This window comes from Neltuma alba, unplaced genomic scaffold (genome assembly GCF_004799145.2).
Source record: "Neltuma alba isolate B1F8T4 unplaced genomic scaffold, ASM479914v2 tig00004621_pilon, whole genome shotgun sequence".
Taxonomy (NCBI): Eukaryota; Viridiplantae; Streptophyta; class Magnoliopsida; order Fabales; family Fabaceae; genus Neltuma; species Neltuma alba.
The window spans coordinates 8,678-31,822 of NW_021633792.1; the positions used below are offsets into that span (position 1 = coordinate 8,678).

General features: G+C 31.6%; 2 protein-coding genes across 2 annotated transcripts; one reads left to right on the forward strand and one right to left on the reverse strand.

Moving 5' to 3' along the window:
• Window positions 1-2,208: 2,208 nt before the first annotated feature.
• On the reverse strand, window positions 2,209-4,801 carry LOC114745351 (1-aminocyclopropane-1-carboxylate synthase-like). The gene is made up of 4 exons (XM_028933506.1): window positions 4,634-4,801; window positions 4,397-4,528; window positions 4,138-4,298; window positions 2,209-3,223 (listed from the first exon to the last, which is right to left on the reverse strand). Exons 1-4 carry the CDS (start codon window positions 4,799-4,801, stop codon window positions 2,209-2,211), a joined length of 1,476 nt encoding a protein of 491 aa, XP_028789339.1.
• A 14,708-nt stretch (window positions 4,802-19,509) lies between these two features.
• LOC114745349 (1-aminocyclopropane-1-carboxylate synthase-like) lies at window positions 19,510-21,742 on the forward strand. Its single transcript, XM_028933504.1, has 4 exons — window positions 19,510-19,680; window positions 19,805-19,936; window positions 20,030-20,190; window positions 20,746-21,742. Exons 1-4 carry the CDS (start codon window positions 19,510-19,512, stop codon window positions 21,740-21,742), a joined length of 1,461 nt encoding a protein of 486 aa, XP_028789337.1.
• Window positions 21,743-23,145: the final 1,403 nt, after the last annotated feature.

Genomic DNA, 23,145 nt, shown 5'->3' on the forward strand with positions numbered 1-23,145 from the left:
CTTTATTGATTAGGGGGTTACTAATCAATATGTCTTTTCTGATTTTCATCATTGGATCTTAGTTATGATCTCATGGATGTGATCTGATGATATATATAGATGGGGGTTGAAAAAATCACCTTCTTTTCTCCTTCCCTTTCCATTCAAAAGGTTGATTATAAGAAGAATTATTATGAAGTTCCAAGTTAAAAAAAATATAATTATTAAAAAATTTTAATAATAAGAGAACAGCATATAATGATAAATCTCAAAATAATATTAAATAACAACTACTCACTTGTTATTGAAATTTACTGATAATTATTTTTCTTTTAAGATCTTATTATAATTCTATTTTGATTATAGTATATTGGTAATGCCGCACGTACGAACTGGCTCCTTGGAGGAAACAACAGCATGTGTCACTTTCACATGCCTTATCTTTGAGTGTTCAATATTTCTTTTTTGGGTTTACGTGGGTCTATTTGATTCTCCAGTCTTTATTGCAGATTAGATGTTGAAATCATCCCAATTTCTCAAGGGCCTCCTACGTCCGTGCGCAACTAATAATTGAACATATATATATATATATATATATGTTCGTACGTATTTATAATTAGTTTATTATATTTCATTCACTAGAGGGAGGAATATATAATATTGAACGTTGCTTATTATAAACATGACTTAAAAATAAGATTGATACAAATTTTGCTCCATTAAGTTTACTTTTATTTTGATTTTAGTTCTTTCAATTTTAAATCATAAGATTTATTCTTTCAAAAAAATTTTATTTAAAATATTTGTCTCTATAATCTAATAAAAACTTGAATCATTTTACTTTTTAAAGGACCAAAACTTATAGTTTAAAATTTGATGGATTAAAATCAAGATGAGAATAAACTTCAGGAACTAAAGATTATATTAACCCCCGTAAAAATGCAAGAAATTAACATTTTAACTAAAACCTTAAGGAAATTATTTGTGTTAATTAATCATGTTTAAAGAATTAAAAGATTATATCGGTAGGAAGTAATTAACATGGCTGAGAATGAATTGGGGGGTCACCGTCATATCTACGACTACAATGAGCAAGTCGGAAAGTTCGTGTTGTGGTGGAGTCATTTTTCAAACACAAGTACAAACATCCGATCAATCTCATCTCATTAATACCCTTTTCAATCTGTAACTTCGTTAATTATATATCTCTCCTTCCATCACATTCGCCTCTGTTCCCCACCACATCATCTATATATTTACGTATTTTTTTAGTTCTAAATATAAGATTTTTATACTAGTATGTATAAAGGTTTTATATTTAAGACCGGAAGAGTATAATATATTGGCCCAACCAATAATTCATTTTCTATTGTCTTAACGTACAATGGGTTTACATGTATTATTTGGACTATATATATATCGGTGACTTCTAATTAATACACAATGGAATAACATGTAATATTTTGTTTATTGTTGAGAGTTAATTTGTTTTATTTTAAGAATTCATTATTTGATGCACTTTTCACGCAATCTTCATGTGTGCAAGATCATATAGGTAAATACATGTGGTTGATATTATTTTAAATTTTAAATTTCAAGAAAACCTTATTACTATATTATATTTAAAATTTCACAAATCTCTTTTGAATTTTTTTAAGAATACACAAATTATTTTTCGTCTTGAAATCAAAATGTTAGTTATAAATCATTACTAAAAATCTAGACAAGAATGTAGTACAGTGATAAGCATCAAATTTGTACTCTCTCTTCTCCCTACCTAGCTTGTCTATTCCTTTCCGTTTTCTTCTATCTATTTATATTCTTGTTTCCTTTGTTTATTTTCTTCTTGCTTTTCATTTTTGTTCTGTTTTCTATTAGTCTAATAAAGGAAAGAGGAAAAAAGAAGGGAAACCCCATGGGAATATAATACATCTGATTTGTTTTTTTATCTTTGAAGGAGAAAAGAAAAGAAAAAGAGCTAGATATGCAGAATAAACTGAACCGAAGCACATAGTTACTTAATTAAACAACCAGTTAACCATTTAACTAACCAAATTGCACTAATGAGCTAAAAATTAGCTAAAAATATTAGAACCTTCACAATTTGTAACTATTCATAAAATGATCTATCAGCAGTTAAACTTTAACCGTTAATAACATTCATATAATGATGATAGTGAGATTAATATTGATACACTGATACATTAATGATTAAATCTAATTTGACCATTAAGTGACTTTAACAAGGGGTGAGTGAGGAATTGGTGAATGTGGAGACATAATGTGAGTACTGTGAGGTGACATAAGCCAACTCTCATCAAATCTTTTCGATGACGAGGAATTAACCCTCAGACCAGTCGTGCGTTGCCTACGTTTAATTACATTCTTTGCTTTCTCTCCTTCTTTTCCCACAAATACCTCGATTCTTCTCAGTGCTACTTTCACTGTTTCATCATCCATGTTAGCGAAGCAAACCCTAAACCACCCTGACTCACTGCAGCTAAAAGATGATCCTGGGGATATATTCAGCTTCACTTCATTTACTATCACACGCCATAGCTTCATTTCCCCTTCAACTGTTTGTTCTTTTAACAAACTTCTCAGGTTCATCCAGCAGAACAGGCCGGCATTGCTTGGAAGGCAAGTAATCCCCATCTTCTCAAGTCCCATTGTGAACAAACTGTGCCTCTTAGCCAACCTTTGGGAGCTCTCTGCCAGAAACTTATCAACAAAATCATCATCTAAGAGCATATCAGCCAACATGTGTTGAGTCTGTGAAGACACTAATCCAAAGCTTGACATTTTGCGAGCACAGCTGACGACAATGTCGTTGTATGAATAAATAATGCCAACTCTGAAGCCAGGAAAGCCCATGTCCTTTGAAAGACTATAGACTATGTGAATGAGATCTTTGTTGCAGAACTCCATGTCTTGGATGATCTCAGAGACACTTACAAAGCTTGGTGTGCTGAACACTGTGGCTGCATAGATTTCATCACATACTAAATGGATGTTCTTTTCGTTGATGAAGGTTACGAGGCTTTTCATCGTCTCTCTGTCTAAGGTGGTGCCCAAAGGGTTTGATGGGTTGGTTAAGAGCAAACCCTTCACATTGATGTTGTCTTCTTCAGCTTTCTTGTAGGCTCTTTCAAGAGCGTCTCTAGTTATTTGGAAGTTGTTGGAGCTATCACAGTGGACAGGAACTATTTGTACACCAGTTCGCCAACACAAGTCACGAGCATATCTGAAATTGAATTTGAAATATATATGAGTAAAACCATATATATCATAATTCTTATAAATATGTACCAACGAACGTATTGGACTTGGATAATTAATTAAGCTTGTCGTCTATGATCCTGACAAAGTCTCTTGTTTTGACTAATGCACAATAGGGGTCCATAATAGATTACTGGGGCATTGAAAGAGCAAAAGGGATGATGTTTAGACACTTAACAAGATTAACAATTGCAAAAGATCATTCATGGAGGTTTTCATATGGTTCCAAAGGTCAGTTGCAAGCTGCAGGGTCCACTAAGCTTTTGTTAATTCAGTGTTCTCTTTTGGATTTAAAAAAAAAAATGAAAACCCAAATCTTTTTGACCTATATGTATGCAATAATTCATTGAACCGATTCCCATTTGAAAAATATCTTTTGGACAATATGATGTCTTGAGACCGTGAGCTGACGGAGTTCCGTAGATGAGAAATTAGTAGTCATATGAAGAATTTTTTACTGTCACAAATTGACTATAAATAAAATGAATCGTGTCAAAGTATTAATTTTCGTCACACATTAAATATATGACATAATAATAAAAAACCTTATTTATCACGATCAATGTATATTTCTCTTCATGGTCGAATGAACAGTTAATTGTTTTAGTTCTTATTCCGACAGAGAAGCAGTTAGCTGTACAAATAAGATTTCAATAATGCCAACTGCAAAAGGACTTTAATTACTTGTTGATTTTTAATTAAGTATTTGTAGTCACTAATTTCCTCTTTGATCAAGACAAAGATATTGTGTTTCTAACGCCAATTTCAAAGGGAGAGAATATTAACACACACATATATATGTTTGCTTCTTAACTATAGGTGAGTGGGACGGGAAGATACATTGAATTTGAAAGGACATAGAAAATAGAGGGTACATACGCTGGATAATAAGGAGTGGGAATGAGAAAAGCATCTCCAGGATCAGCCAAACAGAACATTATGACCTCGTTTGCTCCCGTGGCCCCCCCACTCATCACTACACGACTTTCATCGAACTTCACCTTTCCTCCTCTCACTTTTGACATAAAGTTTGCCACACCCTGCAAATCGCACACAGTAAAAAAGCCCATTTCTCAGTATCAACCCTATACCATATAGTTGATATATATCATATATATATATAGATATATGTTTATACCTTTGTGAACTTGGGGAGGCCATGATAGTCCTGAAAGATAGCAACATCGCTGAAGTGGTGTAGCCCTTCGGGAGTGCAAATGGAAGCCTCCGGGTGATTTCTCATCCACTCTTGTATCAGATCAAAACAGAGCTGAGAGGGAAAAAATGAAAAGAACCCATATGTACAAGTCAGTCAACATATCAAACACCTTGCAATCATAGTGTTCTATAATATCGGAACTGTGGTTGTATAAACCTGATTTTCTGCGAGACCCATCTGGAGAACCCCGTGAGGATTGTGTGTGGGGTGAAATGGGTCTCTGTCATAAGCCTTCCATCCATCAAAATAAGCAGAGTTCTCTCCGTGTTGGTCATTCACTGCCATCCTTGAAAGAAGCCCGTGGCTCTCATTTCCAAAACCCATCTTTCAATATTTGAATAAAAAGAACACGAAGAAGACGATAAGTTGAAGGGTCACAGTAGTGTTGTGTGTTAAGGAGGGAAAGATCAAGAAGATATTAGAGATAGAGTTGTTAGCGATGAAGTGCAGAGATGGAGAAAAGAGGGTGGGAATTTATAGGCAGAGGAGAAAGCCATAAATGGCAAAGTCTGCTTTGAAGTTCCAAGCCTTCTTTTGCCGACCATCGAGGAAAGAAATGAAGAATCACTGACTGAATTCCTTCGCCATCCTGCGTGTCACGTGACAATGTTTGACTCAGCCAATTCTAAATATAATATACACGTTTGAATTCTATGTAAATATTTTCAAGTTTTATTTTTTGCCCCTCCAAGATTTACATTTTTTTTTTAACTTTTACACCGATCTAATCATTTCGCGTTAAAGGAAAAAAAAAAAACGCGAACACAAACCCACTCACATATCCATCACATACTCTCTTAGATTTTGAACCCACGGCCTCTCTCATTTAAGATTTATATATTTGAAAATAAGTATAAAGAGTGAAAGAATAGTATCGCGGTGAATAGCTTTAGCTTTCTAATTCCCATGTGTGTAAAAAGGGATATTAAAAGCTGTGACATTTATGAGACTTGCTTTGTTACGTTGTTTTCCCCCCCTAAATGTTAAGTGGTCCTATGTATATCCTTTGAGCTTGGAAGACTTGTTTAACAGGGGAAGCAATAGATTCGGAACATTTCTAGGGAAACACTGGTCGGAAGTTACCTGTGTGTGTGTGTCTTTGACTGAAAGACTAATTATAACTCTAACCTGAAGTAAAAGAGTTAGGAAATAAAAAATAAAAAGCTTTTTTTTGGGCCAAAAAAACTTATGTCCAGTAGTTTGTGGGTTCCTCATTTTATATTTTAATAAAAGCATAATAGTATGTAATTTCCTAATAATAATGACGTGTGTAAAAACATATAATTAACTTTCTAGTTTTTTTTCTGCCAGCCTAACTTTTTAGTTACAAATTATAAAAATTATATATTTATTAAGAGCATAGCCAAATTAAAAGAAGACGTGTATCTTATTTTTAATTATCCTGCTAACGCAACATCAGCCTAGTTTTTTTTTTTGAAGCATCTTATCCTCAATTATAATGTAATTAAGCGCCCAAAAAAAAAATACAAGTAAGGAATGGTCATTTACTCATTTTAGAGATGATGAGCTTAAAAATACGAGGATGGTAAACATGTAAAATATGATCAAAGTGTTTTTTTTTTATTTTGGGACCTGGAAAAAACATGATGAGATTGTAAGAATACGTAAATTGGAGGAATATGGAAGCGAATACTAAAGAAGAAAGAGTTGGAAAGTAATTAAGGAATGGTCGGCCTTGAAGAAAAGAAAAAGGGGGCCCACGAGTCAAAGACACTCAACTTATTACCATACGAGGAATGCGCCCCAGCCTTGTCCTCATGGGGCGGCTACACCATTTGGCCCCACACATTAATTCTTTTCTGGCCACTCATTAATTCAACCAAATTTCATTTTAGTTCATTGCGATATATTACTGAGTACTTCCTAATTCATTTTCTAAAAGGAAAAATTAAGCTTCCGTTATAAGTCATGAAGTAAAATATTAATTATATTTTTCCAACATCATTCCTGTTTAAAATTAAATACAATTTTTTCACTTCTCATCAATATGTTTTCATGATTTCAAGTATAAATAAATTTGGCATTTTTTGTATTTTCAATAAATTTAATGAATTGACTAATAACTATCTTTCATTACGTGTTTGTTTCTGTTTGTAAGACAAATTATAAAATTTAAAGGATATTTAATACTTTTGCTCAATGTATCTGATGTATTAGTATAATTCATGTTTTTTTTTTTTAATCTAGCGTTATCCAGTGCTTCGTATGATCGAAGGAGCTAGGTAACGAGGTTAAACTATCGAAGAATATGAGACTTAGGGGCGGCCGGCCGGGGTGGCAAAGACTTGATAGGAAAATGGGAACAAACTAAAAAGTGAAGTTTTGGAAGGAGAGTATGGGGAGACACGTGGCAGGCATGCATGGAAAGGAAGCCTCCCATCTCTTGGGGAGAGGGAGGCACATGGCATATTCAAATCACACATTCACTCTTAGTAATGTGTATTTCATATTTTGATTTTGATGGTATTCATGTTTACGAGAGATTCCATTGTATTTTATTTCATCCAAAAAAAAAAGAGAGATAAGAAAAAAGAATGATTTGGTTTAAAGGAAAATCATAACGAGATGTTAAAAAAAAAAAAACTAATTATCAATGGGTTCCAATATGATACTCCTCTGGTTCTTAATATAGAATCTAATTGTTGAGTTGGTTTTGATTCTAAATATAAGACCCATTTTTTATATTTATTAATTTTTCTATATTACTCTTATAGATACTCCCTCAACCATAATCAAGTAGAAGAGAGAGAAGGGGTATTAAGAAAGATGGTTATGTTGTTTTAGGAAAAACATGTCATATTTTTTATAATTAACTAACTTACCTAATTTTTTTAATCTAATCAAATTAGTTAAATAGGTCCTATATTAATGATCGGAAAAGTAATTGGTAATTGTCATTCACATTAATTCTCTTTTAAACAAGAGCTTGCAAAAAATGAAAATGACGGAAAGGGAAGGGCTATGATTAGAGCAGAGGTGTAATTGGGAAGGGCACACATACTGCATGCGTGTTAGGTTTTCCCGTCTCACACGCTCCGCGTACCGCTGAACTCATACACGCTATGCATGATTTCATTGCCAACTTTTTCCTTCTCATGTTCTTTCCCTCACTTTAACGTCCTTCCGCGCAATTGAGGTGTTTGGTAAGCCGCCAAAAATACATTTATGGGAAAAAAATATTTTTATATAAATTAAGACAAATTCTTTTTTTTAAAACATATTTATCGATAATCCCAATACTGGCAGTGTTTACTCCTTGCGGGTCAACTTGTAGCTTAGTAACACGAAAGCAACAAATGAGAGATCACTCAGGTTTGATCTTATTTCCAATTTGAGGTTGTTAGGGTCTGATTTTTCAAATAGAAAATAGAATTAATATAATTTTTGATTCTCGAGTTTACTCTTATTTTAGTTTTTGTCCTTCAATTTTTTTTCTATTTAAAATATTGGTATTTATATTTCAATAAAAACTTAGACTATTTTACCCTTTGAGGAATCAAAACTTACGATCTGAAACTTGAAGGATCAAAACTAAAATGAGAATATTTTTGAAGAACTAAAGATTATATTAACCCAAACAAATATTATCTTACCTCTATAGTAAATATAGGTCTGAAATATAAAATTTAAATTTTATTAAAAAATATTTCTTTCATACGATTCTTATTAACCTCATATTTTTTCTCACTTTCTTTACCCTCATAATATCGTCATCAAAAGAAGGGTTTTTTAAAAAATGAAGCATATTTTTATATAATAAATATAAATGAGTAATTTAGCCAATTTTTTTTATTTTTCATAGGTTAATTAACTAGATTTTTTATTTAGGAGGGAGTAGTTATAGTTATAAATATTCAATAGTATAATACATACATATATATATATGATGATCATCTTATCAATTAATTTATAGCAACCCATACTCTTCAATAGCGATATATAACACAGCACAGCTCATTCATCATGCTTTCATTCAATGTTAGTTCAAACATGTCTATGCTTAATTTGTTCGTGCATGCCATACTTTTTCCCCCTTTTCAGACGTGACACATGGGAAATTTTGACACTCTTTATTCACGTACAGCAAGAAATAACGTATTTTTAGGGGGGAAAATTACTAATTCTTTTCATTATTTTTACTATTAAATTTTGTAATGAAATAACGATAGATATATATATCTTTTGATAATATTACATGCTTATTTTAATTAAAATTTCATCCTATTATCAATTTCAATCAATATTAATATGAATATGCCCCTATTTGCAAGATGTCAACATCTCAAAGCTGTCACGTAAGGATCGAGCCAGTTTCCATTGTAAAATTAAAACCTATCATAGTATCATGAAAAATTAATAAAGTTAATTATTTATAACAAAAATGTGTTGATTTTTGTAGAATACACTTTCTAATCATATACATTATAAATATCCTTCGATGAAAATTTTCTCAGTAATTATATCTAATCAATAGGGACACTTTGAAAAAAAATTATTGGTTTGGGAGGTGAACTGAACTAAAATATTGTCTTTCAAATCAAAATAAATTTCTTAGCTTCCAACCCCCCAAAAAAAAAAAATCCTTTGCTAGTTCCTATGTTTAAAACCGGAGGTAGTATAATAATTATATTTAGACGGAATAATTAATTTTCAAATGATGATACAAAGTCAAATGAAACTGACTTGTGGCTTACAATGTCTGCAGGCGATCATACATTATTAGCTTCGTATTAGTTAATGATCATGACGTAGATTGACAGGTGTATGTCTGTAGCAAACATTATACTAGTAAGTAACATATCTTACGTATATTTTTTACCCGTTAGATTAAAAAAGTTAGGTAAGTTAGTTAATTATAAGAAATATGATATAGATTAACTGGTATATGTCTATAGCAAACGTTACACCAGTAAGTAACAATATTACATATATTTTTTACCCGAAAAAATATTATATAAATAACCATATAGTAGTACATTATTTTCCTTTTAATTTAGATCGAGTCTGTCGACATTGAATTGTTTTATTAAATTGGAAGGGCTATAAATTAAAAGATATTTCTGCCGACGGCCAAACCGGGAAAAACCCACTCTTAAACCTCTAATATCTTTAGTCTCAACCTATCCATATGAAGACGTCGATCAACTTTATGATAATCACATTTTTCAAATTTTAGGTGTATTATTAATTCACTCTAACTTATCCGATGGGCACTGCAACATCACAGTTTTTTTTTTTTGGGGGGGGGGGGTTTGGTTCCAAATGTTGTCTGCCATAATTTCAATATCTTCTTCATTCAGCTACTTTGTTTCTGGTGATTAGGCTTAATTTACAGGTCGTGTGAGAGTGTCACGAGCCATATATTGTTAGCTAGGTAGGACTATACGCGTAAAAATAAAAGATCTGGATAGTTTGTTATTTCTTAAATAAAAATAGATTAATCAATAATAAGAGATTATTTATTATTTGCAGAAATTTAAATATTGAGAGGTTTGACTTTGGATAATGTTTTCGTAATTTCAAGAGTACGATTGTGTGATAGAGGTTGATCATCCCAAAAGGGGAAGAGTATTAAAACATTGAGTGTGTCTGTCTTTTTTTAGCTCAAATCTAATTACTCCTCCGGTCCTTAATATAGGATCCAACTGTTGAGTTGGTTTTGGTCCTAAATATAAGACTCACTTTTTATTTATCAGTTTTCTTTAAACTACCCATATGAATACTCTCTCAACCATAATCAAGTAGAAGAGGAAAAATGAGTATTAAGAAAAATTATTATGGTATTTTAGGAAAAACATGTCACATTTTTTATAATTAACTAACTTACCTAACTTCCTTAATCTAATCAAATTAGTTAAATGGGTCTTATATTAAAGACCGGAGGAGTATATGTGAGATTTCTCCTTTTGCATTAAGTTAAAAACAAAACTTATGTTTATATCTATTACATCAAGTTCTCTAATCACACATGGTCATGTGTCTTTTTTATTTCATATGGATTTACAATTAAATTCTATTAAATACTAACATTTTAAGAACAGGATTAGAGAACTTGTTACAGATGAGCATAGCCAACCCATTTAATTTGTTGCCTTAATGGACATGGCACTTGTTCAGAGTTGCAGGAACATATTGCCTTTCCTTCAGCCTTTCATTTTTGCCACTCATTTTAAAATTATAGATATAACTGTCCCTTTCAATGTAAACCATACGAGATCGAACCAAAATGGTTTATAGGAATAATGGTCAAATAATTAAAACCTTTACTCTATAACACACACACATGCACACACACACGCACTCTTTTTCTGGTCTGAATGGCTGAGACTGTGCCATACATTTTTTGTTGTGGTGGTAATTAAATTAATTAGTAAGTTATTCAGATTCATTGAAAGAGAAGGTTGGGGTATGGCTCATTCTGGCAGACTTCAAAAGACAAATTTAATAAGAAGAGATGGATACTGCTAATAAAGCTAACCCACTCATCACGCACTAGCTTTATACATAACTAAGCCTATGGTAGGAAAAGGAGCAAGCATGCATATTGATGTTGCATTTATATATACTTGTATAACTTTGGCAGCTTCATCATCGTTATATTTGGTCTAAGTTTGAATATTGTTAGAAATTTTAGGATTCAGTTTAGATGGGTTATGAAGCATATTTCATGCCCATAAAAAAGATAAACGGGGAATACTCATATTAATTTATATCATCTGGATTGATTTTGGATAGTCCGAATCCAGTTTAAATTTTTTATATTTTAAATAATTTTTTATTTTAATATATCTAGAATTTAAAATAAAAATGATTTAATAAATAATACTCCTTAATAAACTAAATTTATTTTATTATAACCATAAGCTCATGAGTAATGAATGAGAAGCTGATGGATTACCACTCAAGTGATGAGTATTAAAATTGGACGAGTTTGATATTTTAATGTGTATAATCTAAAATAAAAATTATCTTTTAACTCTCACTTTCTCAAAGAGAAATTATCTGTTGAAAATTTAATTCGAACTATGTAAATCTCACTGCAGCCATTAAATTTTAATTTTTATTAGGTAATTGACGTAAGTACGTGCGTGAGTGATTATGTGCATGGCACAGCTGCCCACGTGCTGGCAGCACAAATGAAAATATTTTTATTCAGGTTGTAGTGATATTCACGGCCGCACTTTGGCCATTTTTTCTCTTTTCTTATCCTAAGACCGATTTATTAATTTATCCATCCAATATAGTGCTGGTTTTTTCAACATTAACATTCCTCTGCAGTTATATATATATTTTTCTCTTAAAAACTATAAAAATAGTTAGCTTTTTTTTTTTTTGGAATGTTCAATGTTTTATCCTCTTTCCCCAAATTGAAAATTTCGGCTTTCCAATTAGAATTATTAATTATCAATTCATAAAAACATGTAATATGAATATTCACATAAATTGAAGACTACTAAAGAACACATTAATTAATACGAGATTAGGCTATCGAGAACAAAAACAAAAAACTTTGACGATTAGTCTATGACCGATCCACCTTCATGAACTCAATTGCTCATCGTTTGCTATGAATTGTGTTTTATTCAAAGCTTTCTCAAATAAAGCTAATGATTAAATTATTTTTAAATTACTCCTTTTAAGGCTGCCTGGGCATGTAAGTAGAGTATCATTCAGTATTTTAATTAAATTGTGTTAGTTTGGCTTCAATAACTGACATACTTTTTCTAATTAATAATTGACTAATATATACCATAACTAGCAGACACAAAATCCAGGCGCATCCTTTTCAAACGCACTACAGATTAAAAAAAAAAAGTATTTATAAATTATTCAATTGTATTTGTGGTGTTGCCCATCGATATGCAAGCATTAATTAATCACTATGGTCTTATTATTAGTATAATATTGTTGGATTAATATATACTACAACAAATGTATGTGGCTTCGGCAAAGTGTTAAGGTTTTGTTGTTTTTGATTATTTTAATTGTTGAGTGCTTTAGTCATAACGTTGGCTTAGGTTGAATTGAAGACTCACAAAGTGCATTCAAAAAAATAAAAAGGTATAGCGCTGTAAGTTTGAAAAAAGATATTTATTATTTGTCGACATTAATTAATTAATCAGTCAAAGTTTCGATAAGAGAGTCTCTTTAATTTGTTGCAATGCTTCTAATTCTAAATTACAATCATCGATTTTGTGCAACTCAAACTCGTTTTTCTTTTAGCTTCTGCATTAATTCTCTCATTTTTAGTTGTTTCTAGATGTTAATTATGCAATTTGGCTAACAAAATTCTTAACTATGCACGTGCTTTAATCGCTTTCCACTACGCATGCATATAACTAAGACCATTATTTTGTCTAAAAATATTGAAGATATTATATTACCTCCGATTCTTAATATAAGATCCTATTTAATTTTTATTTTGGTCTTAAATATAAGACCCCAATCCACTTTGTTTATTATACTCTTTTTTTTCAAAAGAGTCTTTCTAACAATGATAGTTATAGTCAATACACTTGATTAGCAAGGATATTTTAGAGAAGACAACACTTATTTAGAACAAATAACTAACTCAATTTATTTTTTTTATTTTTATCAAATTAATCAACTGATTTTTATAATTAAAACGTAGGTAGTACATATTACAAAAGTTAATTCCCCGCCCCCGGTCTCTGTGTCTCCGTTGACTTTCAAGTATCTGTTAAGTCGTGGCCAATAACCAAACAAATCAGGCGGTCATTTTTTGACCCAAAAAAAAAACCAGGGGGGTCATTCATTAACCGATGGCGCGTGTTTTTGAGCAACCCCCGTGCTTAGCTGCTAGCCTTTTTGAGGCTTGTCACATCAAATCTGCCGGAAAATGACTCGGAATGAAATGATCACTTAAACCATGAATTAATTAACAATCAATAACCACGGATTTGTGGAAAATAAAAATATACCCCCGTAATCAGAATAGTTTTGTTTTAAGCTCCAAAAATTTATTTTCAAATCTATTAACGTCAATTATAAGTATAAAAAATAATTAAAAATATGCTATAAGTTGCTTAAATTTTATAAGTTTAATTAATTATAAAAATCTTTTGCAATCTACAGCTTGTCGGTAAACATTTTTGTTAAGTTTTTTTCACAAGCTGTTTTTTTCCCCCCAAAATTTACATCTTCCAATCTTCAGTCAATGGGTTAACATAATTTTAAGGTTGTACTCATTTTAATTTTAATTCATCAAGTTTCAGATCATAGGTTTTAATGTAGGGACAAGTGTTTTAAATTAAAAAAAAAACTTAAAGGACCAAAACTTATGATTTGAAATTTGAGGGATCAAAACAAAATAAAGTTAAACTTGAAAGATCAAAGTTCTTATTAACTCTTAGTAAATTATAACATAATTATAATTTGCAACATGTTTGTAACTAATAATGTCATTTTAATTAGATCCTAGTCGATCTCTGTCACTTCACAAATCGGCGGTTCAAATTCAATGTAATTTAATTTTTTGTGCTGCATGCTTCTCATAGTCATATGAAATTCTTTCCAAATCTTTTACGCTGACTTTGTGTGCTTGATCTTATTCTTTTTACTGCGTGATCATCCTTTACAAGTAATTAATTTATTTAAAATGAGATCATTTTAATCTCTCGCTGATAATTCCTTTCAGTCCAATTCCCATAATCAGGACGCGTCCGCCATCTATTTTGATATCTTCTTACATCGACATAATGCGACAACAAATGTACAGCAAGCGAGATATATACACACACATACACACACATATATATATTTAAGAATAGGCTGTAAAAAAAAAAATAGGCCTGCTTTGCTTGCTATTTTAATTAACAAGAGATTTAACAGTTTTTGTTAAAAAAATAAAAATATGTTTTTATTACGTATTCTAAAAAAAATAAAAATTGTTCTTAAAAACAAAAATATTAAAATATCTCTATCTAAATGTTTACGTTTTATTTTACCAAATCAGAAAAGACGCGGGGATATTGTATTTTTATTAATTAAAAGACTATGTAAATATATAGAAACTTATTCTGTCGCGTCACTCCCCACTTTACTATTTATAATTTTTTTTTTCAAGATAATGATTCGTACATATTTTTTCAATTAATTTTTTCCTTTCAAAACCAGTTTTAAAAAATATTTCTAAGAACATGAAAGAATGAATAGGACCAAACAAGCCCATAATAATCGTTGTCCACGTGTATAATTGAGGTAAAAAAATCAGAAAAATACGTAATTTATGTATAGACATGTTTAATTCTGAACTAGAAGCAGTGATGGGGTGTGAGGTGTAAAAGAGATGTTTATATTTTCCTATTTCTATTGGGTTAAAAGAAGGTGACGAAGATGCAAATTAAAGAATCATGTTTCGCATGCATATGGACTTATACTTCCGTTCGTACATGAACCGCGTGCCCCAACTTGACCATCACCTAATTCTCAAACTTTTGATTCAACTCGAGCAACTCAAGAGCAACTCAAACTCTCATGCTTTGCTTTACGACTTGTTTTTATCTTCGACTCGTAAATCTTTATTAAATATACTTAAAACTCTATAGCTGAGGAAGTTCAATCCGCCAAAAAGGTGGGTTCGGATTGAAAAAAATATCAAGCTACCAAGGTGCGGGTTGAAGCCATCTCGCTTCATCAGCTCTGTTTAAAATCTTTTAATCCATTTATTATAATACATCTAATGATTTAGTACTGTAACTTTTAAAGCCTATTCCTTCTGGGTTTTTAAATAAGAATCTGAAATTTGAATTGTCTTGATTCTTTTTATAAGATCCCATGCACTTGTTATTGTCTCAGCGTTTAATTTGTTTGTACTATTTTGCGCCTACTTAATCTCGTGTATTATATTAATTAAAATGTTTACTACGTTCCTTTTTATATTTTCTTTTTTTTTAATTTGTCCCTTATAAATACGGGCATGCCTGGAAAAAAAAAGTTCATTTCTTACATATTTATTAATTTTAACTAATTTTTTAAATCACATAATTTAGTTATTAGGCTCTTATAAAGAGGACTAGAAGGAGTAATTGATAAGAGCGAGTAATGAAGGAAGCTAGTGTCATAATCTCTACAATATTCCTCCTGTTTTGAATGTATGAGTTAGTTGGAGAGTTGCTTTTGATTTTAAATACAAAATCTCATAATCAACTTTTTATATCTCATATTTATCAAAAAAAATTTAAACTAATTTATTTAATTTATAAACCTTTTTTTTAATTACAAAGGCAAGCTCACGCTTAACACAAAAGCAGCACCAGGGTCAATTAGGCAAGGCACATGCCTCCCTCCCTTGTTAAAAGTCTCCCAAAAATTTTCTTCTGCGACTTAGATTGATTTATAAACTTATATACTTCCTTCGGTTCAAAATATAAGCCAAACTTTATCCATTTATGTTTATAAAAAAAATTAGTTAAAATCAATTTTAAACAATAAATATGTAATGCATATATATATTTTTCAAAATATGCCCTTATTAATGAAGAGAATACGTAAAAGATATAATAAATGAATCAGAAAAGAAAGAGAATATATGTGAGTAAAATTGAAAAAGAAAACATATTAAATGCTTAGCCAAAATGAACGTCATCTTATAAAAAAAAAAAAAAAGCTCTTCTAACAAAATTTAGCTTATATTTTGAACTAGAGGTGGTATAATCTAAGCGTGACATGGGGTATTTTAAGAGAATCATATCATATTTGTTAGAACTAAGTAATTCGTTTAGTTTTATTAATTTAATTAAATTAATTAAGTAGTTTTTAAATTAATAATGAGGAGGGTAGCATAAGTTACTTTGTGATGTTAATTAGTACCTCTGGTCTTAATTATAAGACTCTATTTATAGTCTATAAACAGAGTCTTATAATTAGCACGGACAGTAATGAAAAGTCAGGATCATTATCAAGACACTGCAACTAGCCGTACATGGAGGTGAATATGAAAGAACAGAGAAGGGTTTGAAGTCCAAGGAGTGATGGGAGCCTGTGAAACACGTTCGAGTTGTCCAACAAAATGGGAGACGTTACCTTCCGCACGCGCGTCACGCCCATATATTCTCCAGCACACTCTGCCTATAACTGGAGTATTTAATATAAAAACTAATTTAATTTTTATTTTAGTTTTAAATATAAATTTTTAATTTATTTTACCTCTCATATTTATTTATTTTTTTAAAATAGTCCTTGTAATAATAAAATTTTTAATCAATATACTTGATTAGTAAAGATATTTTATAAAAGATAACACCTATTTATTACTAATAACTAACATAACTAATTTTTTTAATCTACTCAAATTAGTCAACTAGCTCTTATATTAAGAACGGGTTAATATATCGTAAATGAATTTATGTTTCACATTGCACAATTATAGTCCCATTTTTTTCTTTTAGTATGAAGTAATATGCATATATATATTTTGACAAATAATAGTTTATTTTGAAATTTACCTGGTAAATTGCAACAGGAGAACCGTGTGTAATTTTTTTTCCAAAATCATGAAGAACGTGCTATACTTATTTTCAGGTCATATACGTACATTTTTATTTCGGAAAAAAATATGTAATGGGGTCGATACATATCTGGCAAGTTAAATAAACTTTTTGACGTTGAAAATATAAACCATTGACTATGTCTGAACATGTTGATTTGTCGAAGAATAATAATTCCTAGTCCATCCATCACCTACGCATCCATTTGACATTTTTTCCCCATATCTGACTTTTACAATCTGACCTTCACAATATAATCTTGTATTGTACTTAATCGTCGATTTTATTCCCAATTCTTTTTTTTTTTACCGAAAATTTTATTCCCAATTCACAAGCCTGCAGATCCACTTTGCATTTTGAAAATTCAAAGAATAATATTTCAGGTCATCAAGGAAACTTGTTCACACTAAACTTGTTCATGTAAAATTAAAAGAAAAATCATCACATCATACCTAATAGTATTTAATAATCAGGACGTTCAGATCAAAAAAAATCAGGACGTACAGCTCTCGACTCTATATGTCATCCTCAGTAAGTTATTTAAAATGTTACAAAATCTCTCCGACCAAATTTCCAACTCAATATACTACCTTTAATACTGAATATAAAAATAAAATAACTAATTTGAAGATATTTAAAAGAAATTAGTTAAATTAGTTATTCGTTATAAATATATGTTGATCTTCTTAAACTATCATCTTCAATCATGTGTATTAGATTATTAGAATTACCTCTTAGTATAAATCCTTTATAATCAAAAGAGATATTTTGAAAAAAAATAAAAGACAAAGTAGATTAAGATCTTATACCTATAGCTATGACCAAATTCAACCTCTAATTAATTATTATATTAAGTCCGGGACGTACTAATTACTAATCAAGAAATACCAAGACGATGATGATCCGCGACCTTTTCTTTCTTTCATTTCTTTTTTCCCCCTTTTTTGTTTGGCAAGTCACTCTGGGATTCAGTTTCGCAGTTAAGCTTGTTATGCGCAGCCTGATAAAAATTAAAATACGAAGGTAGGTAATTAATTTATAAATATTAAAAAATTATTTAAGTTAATTATTTGTAATAAATGTGTATTAATTTTTCTAAAATGTTTCTATTTATAAAAACTCCATTTATATATGTAATTAATAGGAATAATTTAAAAAAATTATAAATTTAGGAGATAAAATAAATTAATAAGATATATCTAATACCAAAATAAACGTCAGAACTAGCTAATTGGAGGGAGCACCTAGTTCGGATATACAATATGCTTTTTCTTAATTTGTAATTACTCGGATATTTAAATTTCTTTCACAAAAATTTTAAATAATAAAAAATTAAAACAAATGCATTTTCTTAACGCGTAGTCGCGTACGTGTTCTCCCGTGAATATTAAGAAACTGTGCATCCTTGCAATTAGTGAAAATTTTCTGCTTTACTGACTTGCGGTGACAATGGCTCTTCACATGTGCCGTTAATTTTGACCTAACACGCTTGTAACCTTAGCATTGTACGGCTATTAGCACCTTAAACAACTAAGAGGGTTTTTTTTATTAGATTTTTTAAAAATAATTTTACAAAATACAAGGTATAATTATATGGAAAGAGTTTTGTTTTGAGTTGCATGAAAAAACTTTTTAAGTACTTTTTTAATATACCAAAGTCACCTGTAAGACGAGAAATCATTATTAATTATACCTTTAAATTGCTGATAACATTGTTATATATATATATATATATATGTGGTGTTTATTACAGTGATAAAACAAAATTATCTTATATTTTATAGTACAAAATTACAGATAAAGCAGTAGGGAGGAATTTAAACCAAGCCCGCATGAGATAAGAGTTCTCTAAATCTCGAACGTTTTTTTTTTCTTGGTAGGTATAAATATGTTCCTATTGAAAGTAATCCTGTTTAAGGTATTATTAGATATTAAATGTGGACACCTCTCAATTCAAACTTTGGTTCACCCATTTACTTCACGCATTTAGTGCTCACACATGATGAGCTAAAGTTTGAATTCGCTAAGAGCGGTGCCCATATTTAGTGTTCGAGGGTGCCTCAAAAAAAAATTATCTTCAATAAAAAGATACATGTGCCTATAAAAAAAACATATATAAATTGACATTACTTTTACTGGATTAAGTAAATTTATCATTCAGTGCGTGTCAAAATTACAAGTGATTTTTGTTAATTTTACAGCATGATTTTGGATTTTTAATTTAGACTTTTCCACGAAGGCCGGTGGCGTATATGATGAGATATTCAAAAGGGCGACTGGAAAGTGAACTTTACCGTACATAGCATCCACCACTAGTGCTCCTCTATAAATTCTCCCATTCCCTCCCACTCCTCTGCATCAGTGCATCAGCACCACATCGCCACAACTCACAATTAATTCTTGGCTCTTCACCTCTCTCGTTTCTTTTCTCGCCATTTTACAACACCTCCTAGTAACTGAACCTTAGCTTCCTTTTTTTCCTTTTCACTTGTAAATTTAAGAATGGGTTTGGGGAATGAGGAGAGCCATCAGCTTCTGTCTAACATGGCCATCAATGACAAACACGGGGAAAACTCTCCGTATTTTGATGGATGGAAGGCTTACGACCGAGACCCGTTTCATCCCACGCACAACCCTCAAGGAGTCATCCAGATGGGCCTTGCTGAAAATCAGGTTTTTATATTATATATTCACCAACATCCATCCATCACCAAAACTGATTAGAAGGTGTTTGATGAATTGGTCGACTGACTCGGTCGTGTGTGTATATGTGTGTGTGATTTGGTTTATTTTTCAGCTGTGCTTTGACCTGATACAAGAGTGGATTAGGAACAATCCAGAGGCCTCCATTTGCACTCCGCAAGGACTTCATAACTTCAGAGATGTCGCCATCTTTCAGGACTATCATGGCCTCCCTCGCTTCCGAAATGTATGAGACCATGAATTATTACTGATTATCAGTATGTTGAATAAAACATGAGATGACCTGAAGTGGAGGAATAATTGTTTGTGCTATGTGCAGGGTGTGGCAAAATTCATGTCGAAAGTGAATGGAGGGATGGTGAAATTCGAAGCGGATCGGATAGTAATGAGTGGAGGAGCAACAGGAGCAAACGAGGTCATCATGTTCTGTTTGGCTGATCCTGGAGATGCTTTTCTGATTCCCTCTCCTTATTATCCAGCGTATGTCCCCTCTCTTTCCTCCTTTTTCACTCTCTTTTTATAAATATTCAGTATTCATGTTCAGTGCGCCTCAATTATTAACTCCACTGAATGACACTTACGCAGTCATGACACGCGATATGTCTGTTAAGAGTGATTTCAAATCGCATTTGATTCAATGAATTAGGGCAATAGAAAGAGGTCAACAAGCATGTGAATGGAGTCTCTTTTTTAAATCCAAATGAATCACTGATTAACTTAAAGCAGTGTTTCATCAAAAGAAAAATACTTATTAAAGAGCAGTTGACCAGTGGACCCTACTAGCCGTTGACCTTGGGAGCTCAATTAACTTTAAACTCCTCGCTCCCTTACCTGATATTTCTTAAAATCCTTAAACCCTGTCCTGTTATCACATCCATTCATGCAAGGATTGCATTTGTGGTGTGGATTATTAAGACCCGCAAATTAATATAGTCGATATTGCTCGACTAAAACCTGGATATGTTCGATCAATTTGATTTTATTCGTTAGAAAGATATATGATTTTGCTCACATGTAGTTCAAATCCTATTTCAGATATGCCCGTGACTTGTGCTGGCGAACTGGGGTACAAATAATTCCTGTCCACACTGACAGCTCCAACAACTTCCAAATAACGAAAGAAGCTCTTGAAACGGCCTACAAGAAAGCCCAAGAAGACAACCTTAATGTGAAGGGCTTGCTTATAACCAACCCATCAAACCCTTTAGGCACCACCTTAGACAGAAAGACAATGAAAAGCCTAGTAACCTTTATCAGTGAAAAGAACATCCATTTGGTGTGTGATGAAATATATGCAGCCACTGTGTTCAGCACACCAAGCTTTGTAAGTGTCTCTGAGATCATCCAAGAAATGGAGTTCTGCAACAGAGATCTCATTCACATAGTCTATAGCCTTTCGAAGGACATGGGGTTTCCTGGCTTCAGAGTCGGGATAGTTTACTCATACAACGACACTGTGGTGAGCTGTGCTCGCAAAATGTCAAGCTTTGGATTAGTCTCTTCACAGACTCAACACGTGCTCGCTTCGATGCTTTCAGATGATGATTTTGTGGACAGATTTCTAGCAGAAAGCTCAAGAAGGTTGGCCAAGAGGCACAATTTATTCACAGAGGGACTTGAGAAGATGGGAATCACTTGCCTTCCAAGCAACGCGGGCCTGTTCTGCTGGATGAACCTGAGAAGTCTGTTAAAAGAGCAAACAGTTGAAGGAGAAATGAAGCTATGGCGTGTGATAGTGAATGAAGTGAAGCTGAATATATCTCCAGGATCGTCTTTCAGCTGCAGTGAGGCTGGGTGGTACAGGGTTTGCTTTGCGAACATGGATGACGAAACCATGGAAGTAGCACTGAGAAGGATCAGAGCATTTGTGGGGAAAGAAGCGAAGAAAGCAGTGGAAGTAATGAAAAATATGCAAAACATTATTAAGAGTTTGAGGGCGAACTTCTCCGCAAGATTCGATGAGTTTATTATGTCACCTTCTTTGAGGTCTCCACATTCACCAATCCCTCACTCCTCCTATGTTAAAGCCTAATTTAAGGCTCACATCAGATTTATTATAAATCATGTTTCTTATTTCTATTGTTACTGGAAATTAGATTGAATAAAGTTTCCATATAGTTTTCTTAGTTAAATTTGCTTGAAATGTTATTCGATATGAAACATATGAAAAACAGTATTATATTAATATTGTAGTTTTTGTATGAGCAATATTAATTTTATAATTCAGTATCTATATGAAATTAATCATTAACAATTGCGTGCTCCCGTGTCTAGTTCTTTTTATAATAAGGCCATACTTACAACTTTTAATGATCAGATTAAGAAAATTAATGAAAATTAGTTTAATGCGAAAAACTTCTGCACCTTTCCAAATTCACCCTTTGATTCATATAATTGAATAATTGATTGTGGGGAGAGGGGGATGAAAAGAAAGGAACAAGTATTTTATTAAATTTTATAAGGGTTTTTATTATAACTATCCTTCCAGTTCTGATTATAAACACCTAATAATAACTTTACATAATTTAATAAGTTAGTGAAGACTATTTCTCTTTTAATTTTTGTAAAATATCAAAATTATCCTCAATAAAATCATTAATTAGAGGAGTTTGGTTAATTAGTGAAGGATGTTAGATAAAAAGAATGAATGCTTTAAACAAATTAAAATATATTATATTATAAAACATGCTGAAGGTGCTTGTATTATATAAAGCCAGAAAGGAGTGAAAAAATAGAATGTTATAGAGGAACAATTTTAGTTAACCACGACGGTACTGTTGGATATTACAAGCACGATGGTGTGTTGATCCAGGATTATTGGACAAATTGCGAAAACAATTAATATAATAATAATAAGGTAATTAACCTAGTTATAATGATTAATGCCAACCCACTAAGACCCTACATGACACGATGGTGATTCAACTTAAATGGTGTCTTTGTTTTCTGAATTCCCTTTATGATTAATTCATGAATCTGTCGCACTCTCGGAGGCAACCTTATTTGGACGACAACCTTTTTAGTGACTTTATTATACTCATAATACTTTTGATTCGTGTTCCAGAGCATCAACTTCAAAAATCTTTAATACAGGACTTTTTACAAATTTAATAAAACACACATATATATACATACATACATGCATGCATACATACATACATATATATAACTTATCCTCGAAAGTGCCATTCTCTCTTTCTAATGCCTTTTCCATCTTTTCTCCCTTGTGAATTAGAGGATAATTTTGGGAAGTTGTAAAAAGTACTACCTTCGATTGTTAATATAAGACCCTATTTGACTTTTATTTTGATCTTAAATATAAACCTCAATCCACTTTGTCTCTCATATTTATTTTTTTTTTGGCCAAAATAACCCTTCTAACGATGATAGTTCTAGTCAATACACTTGATTAGTAAGGATATTTTAGGAAAGACA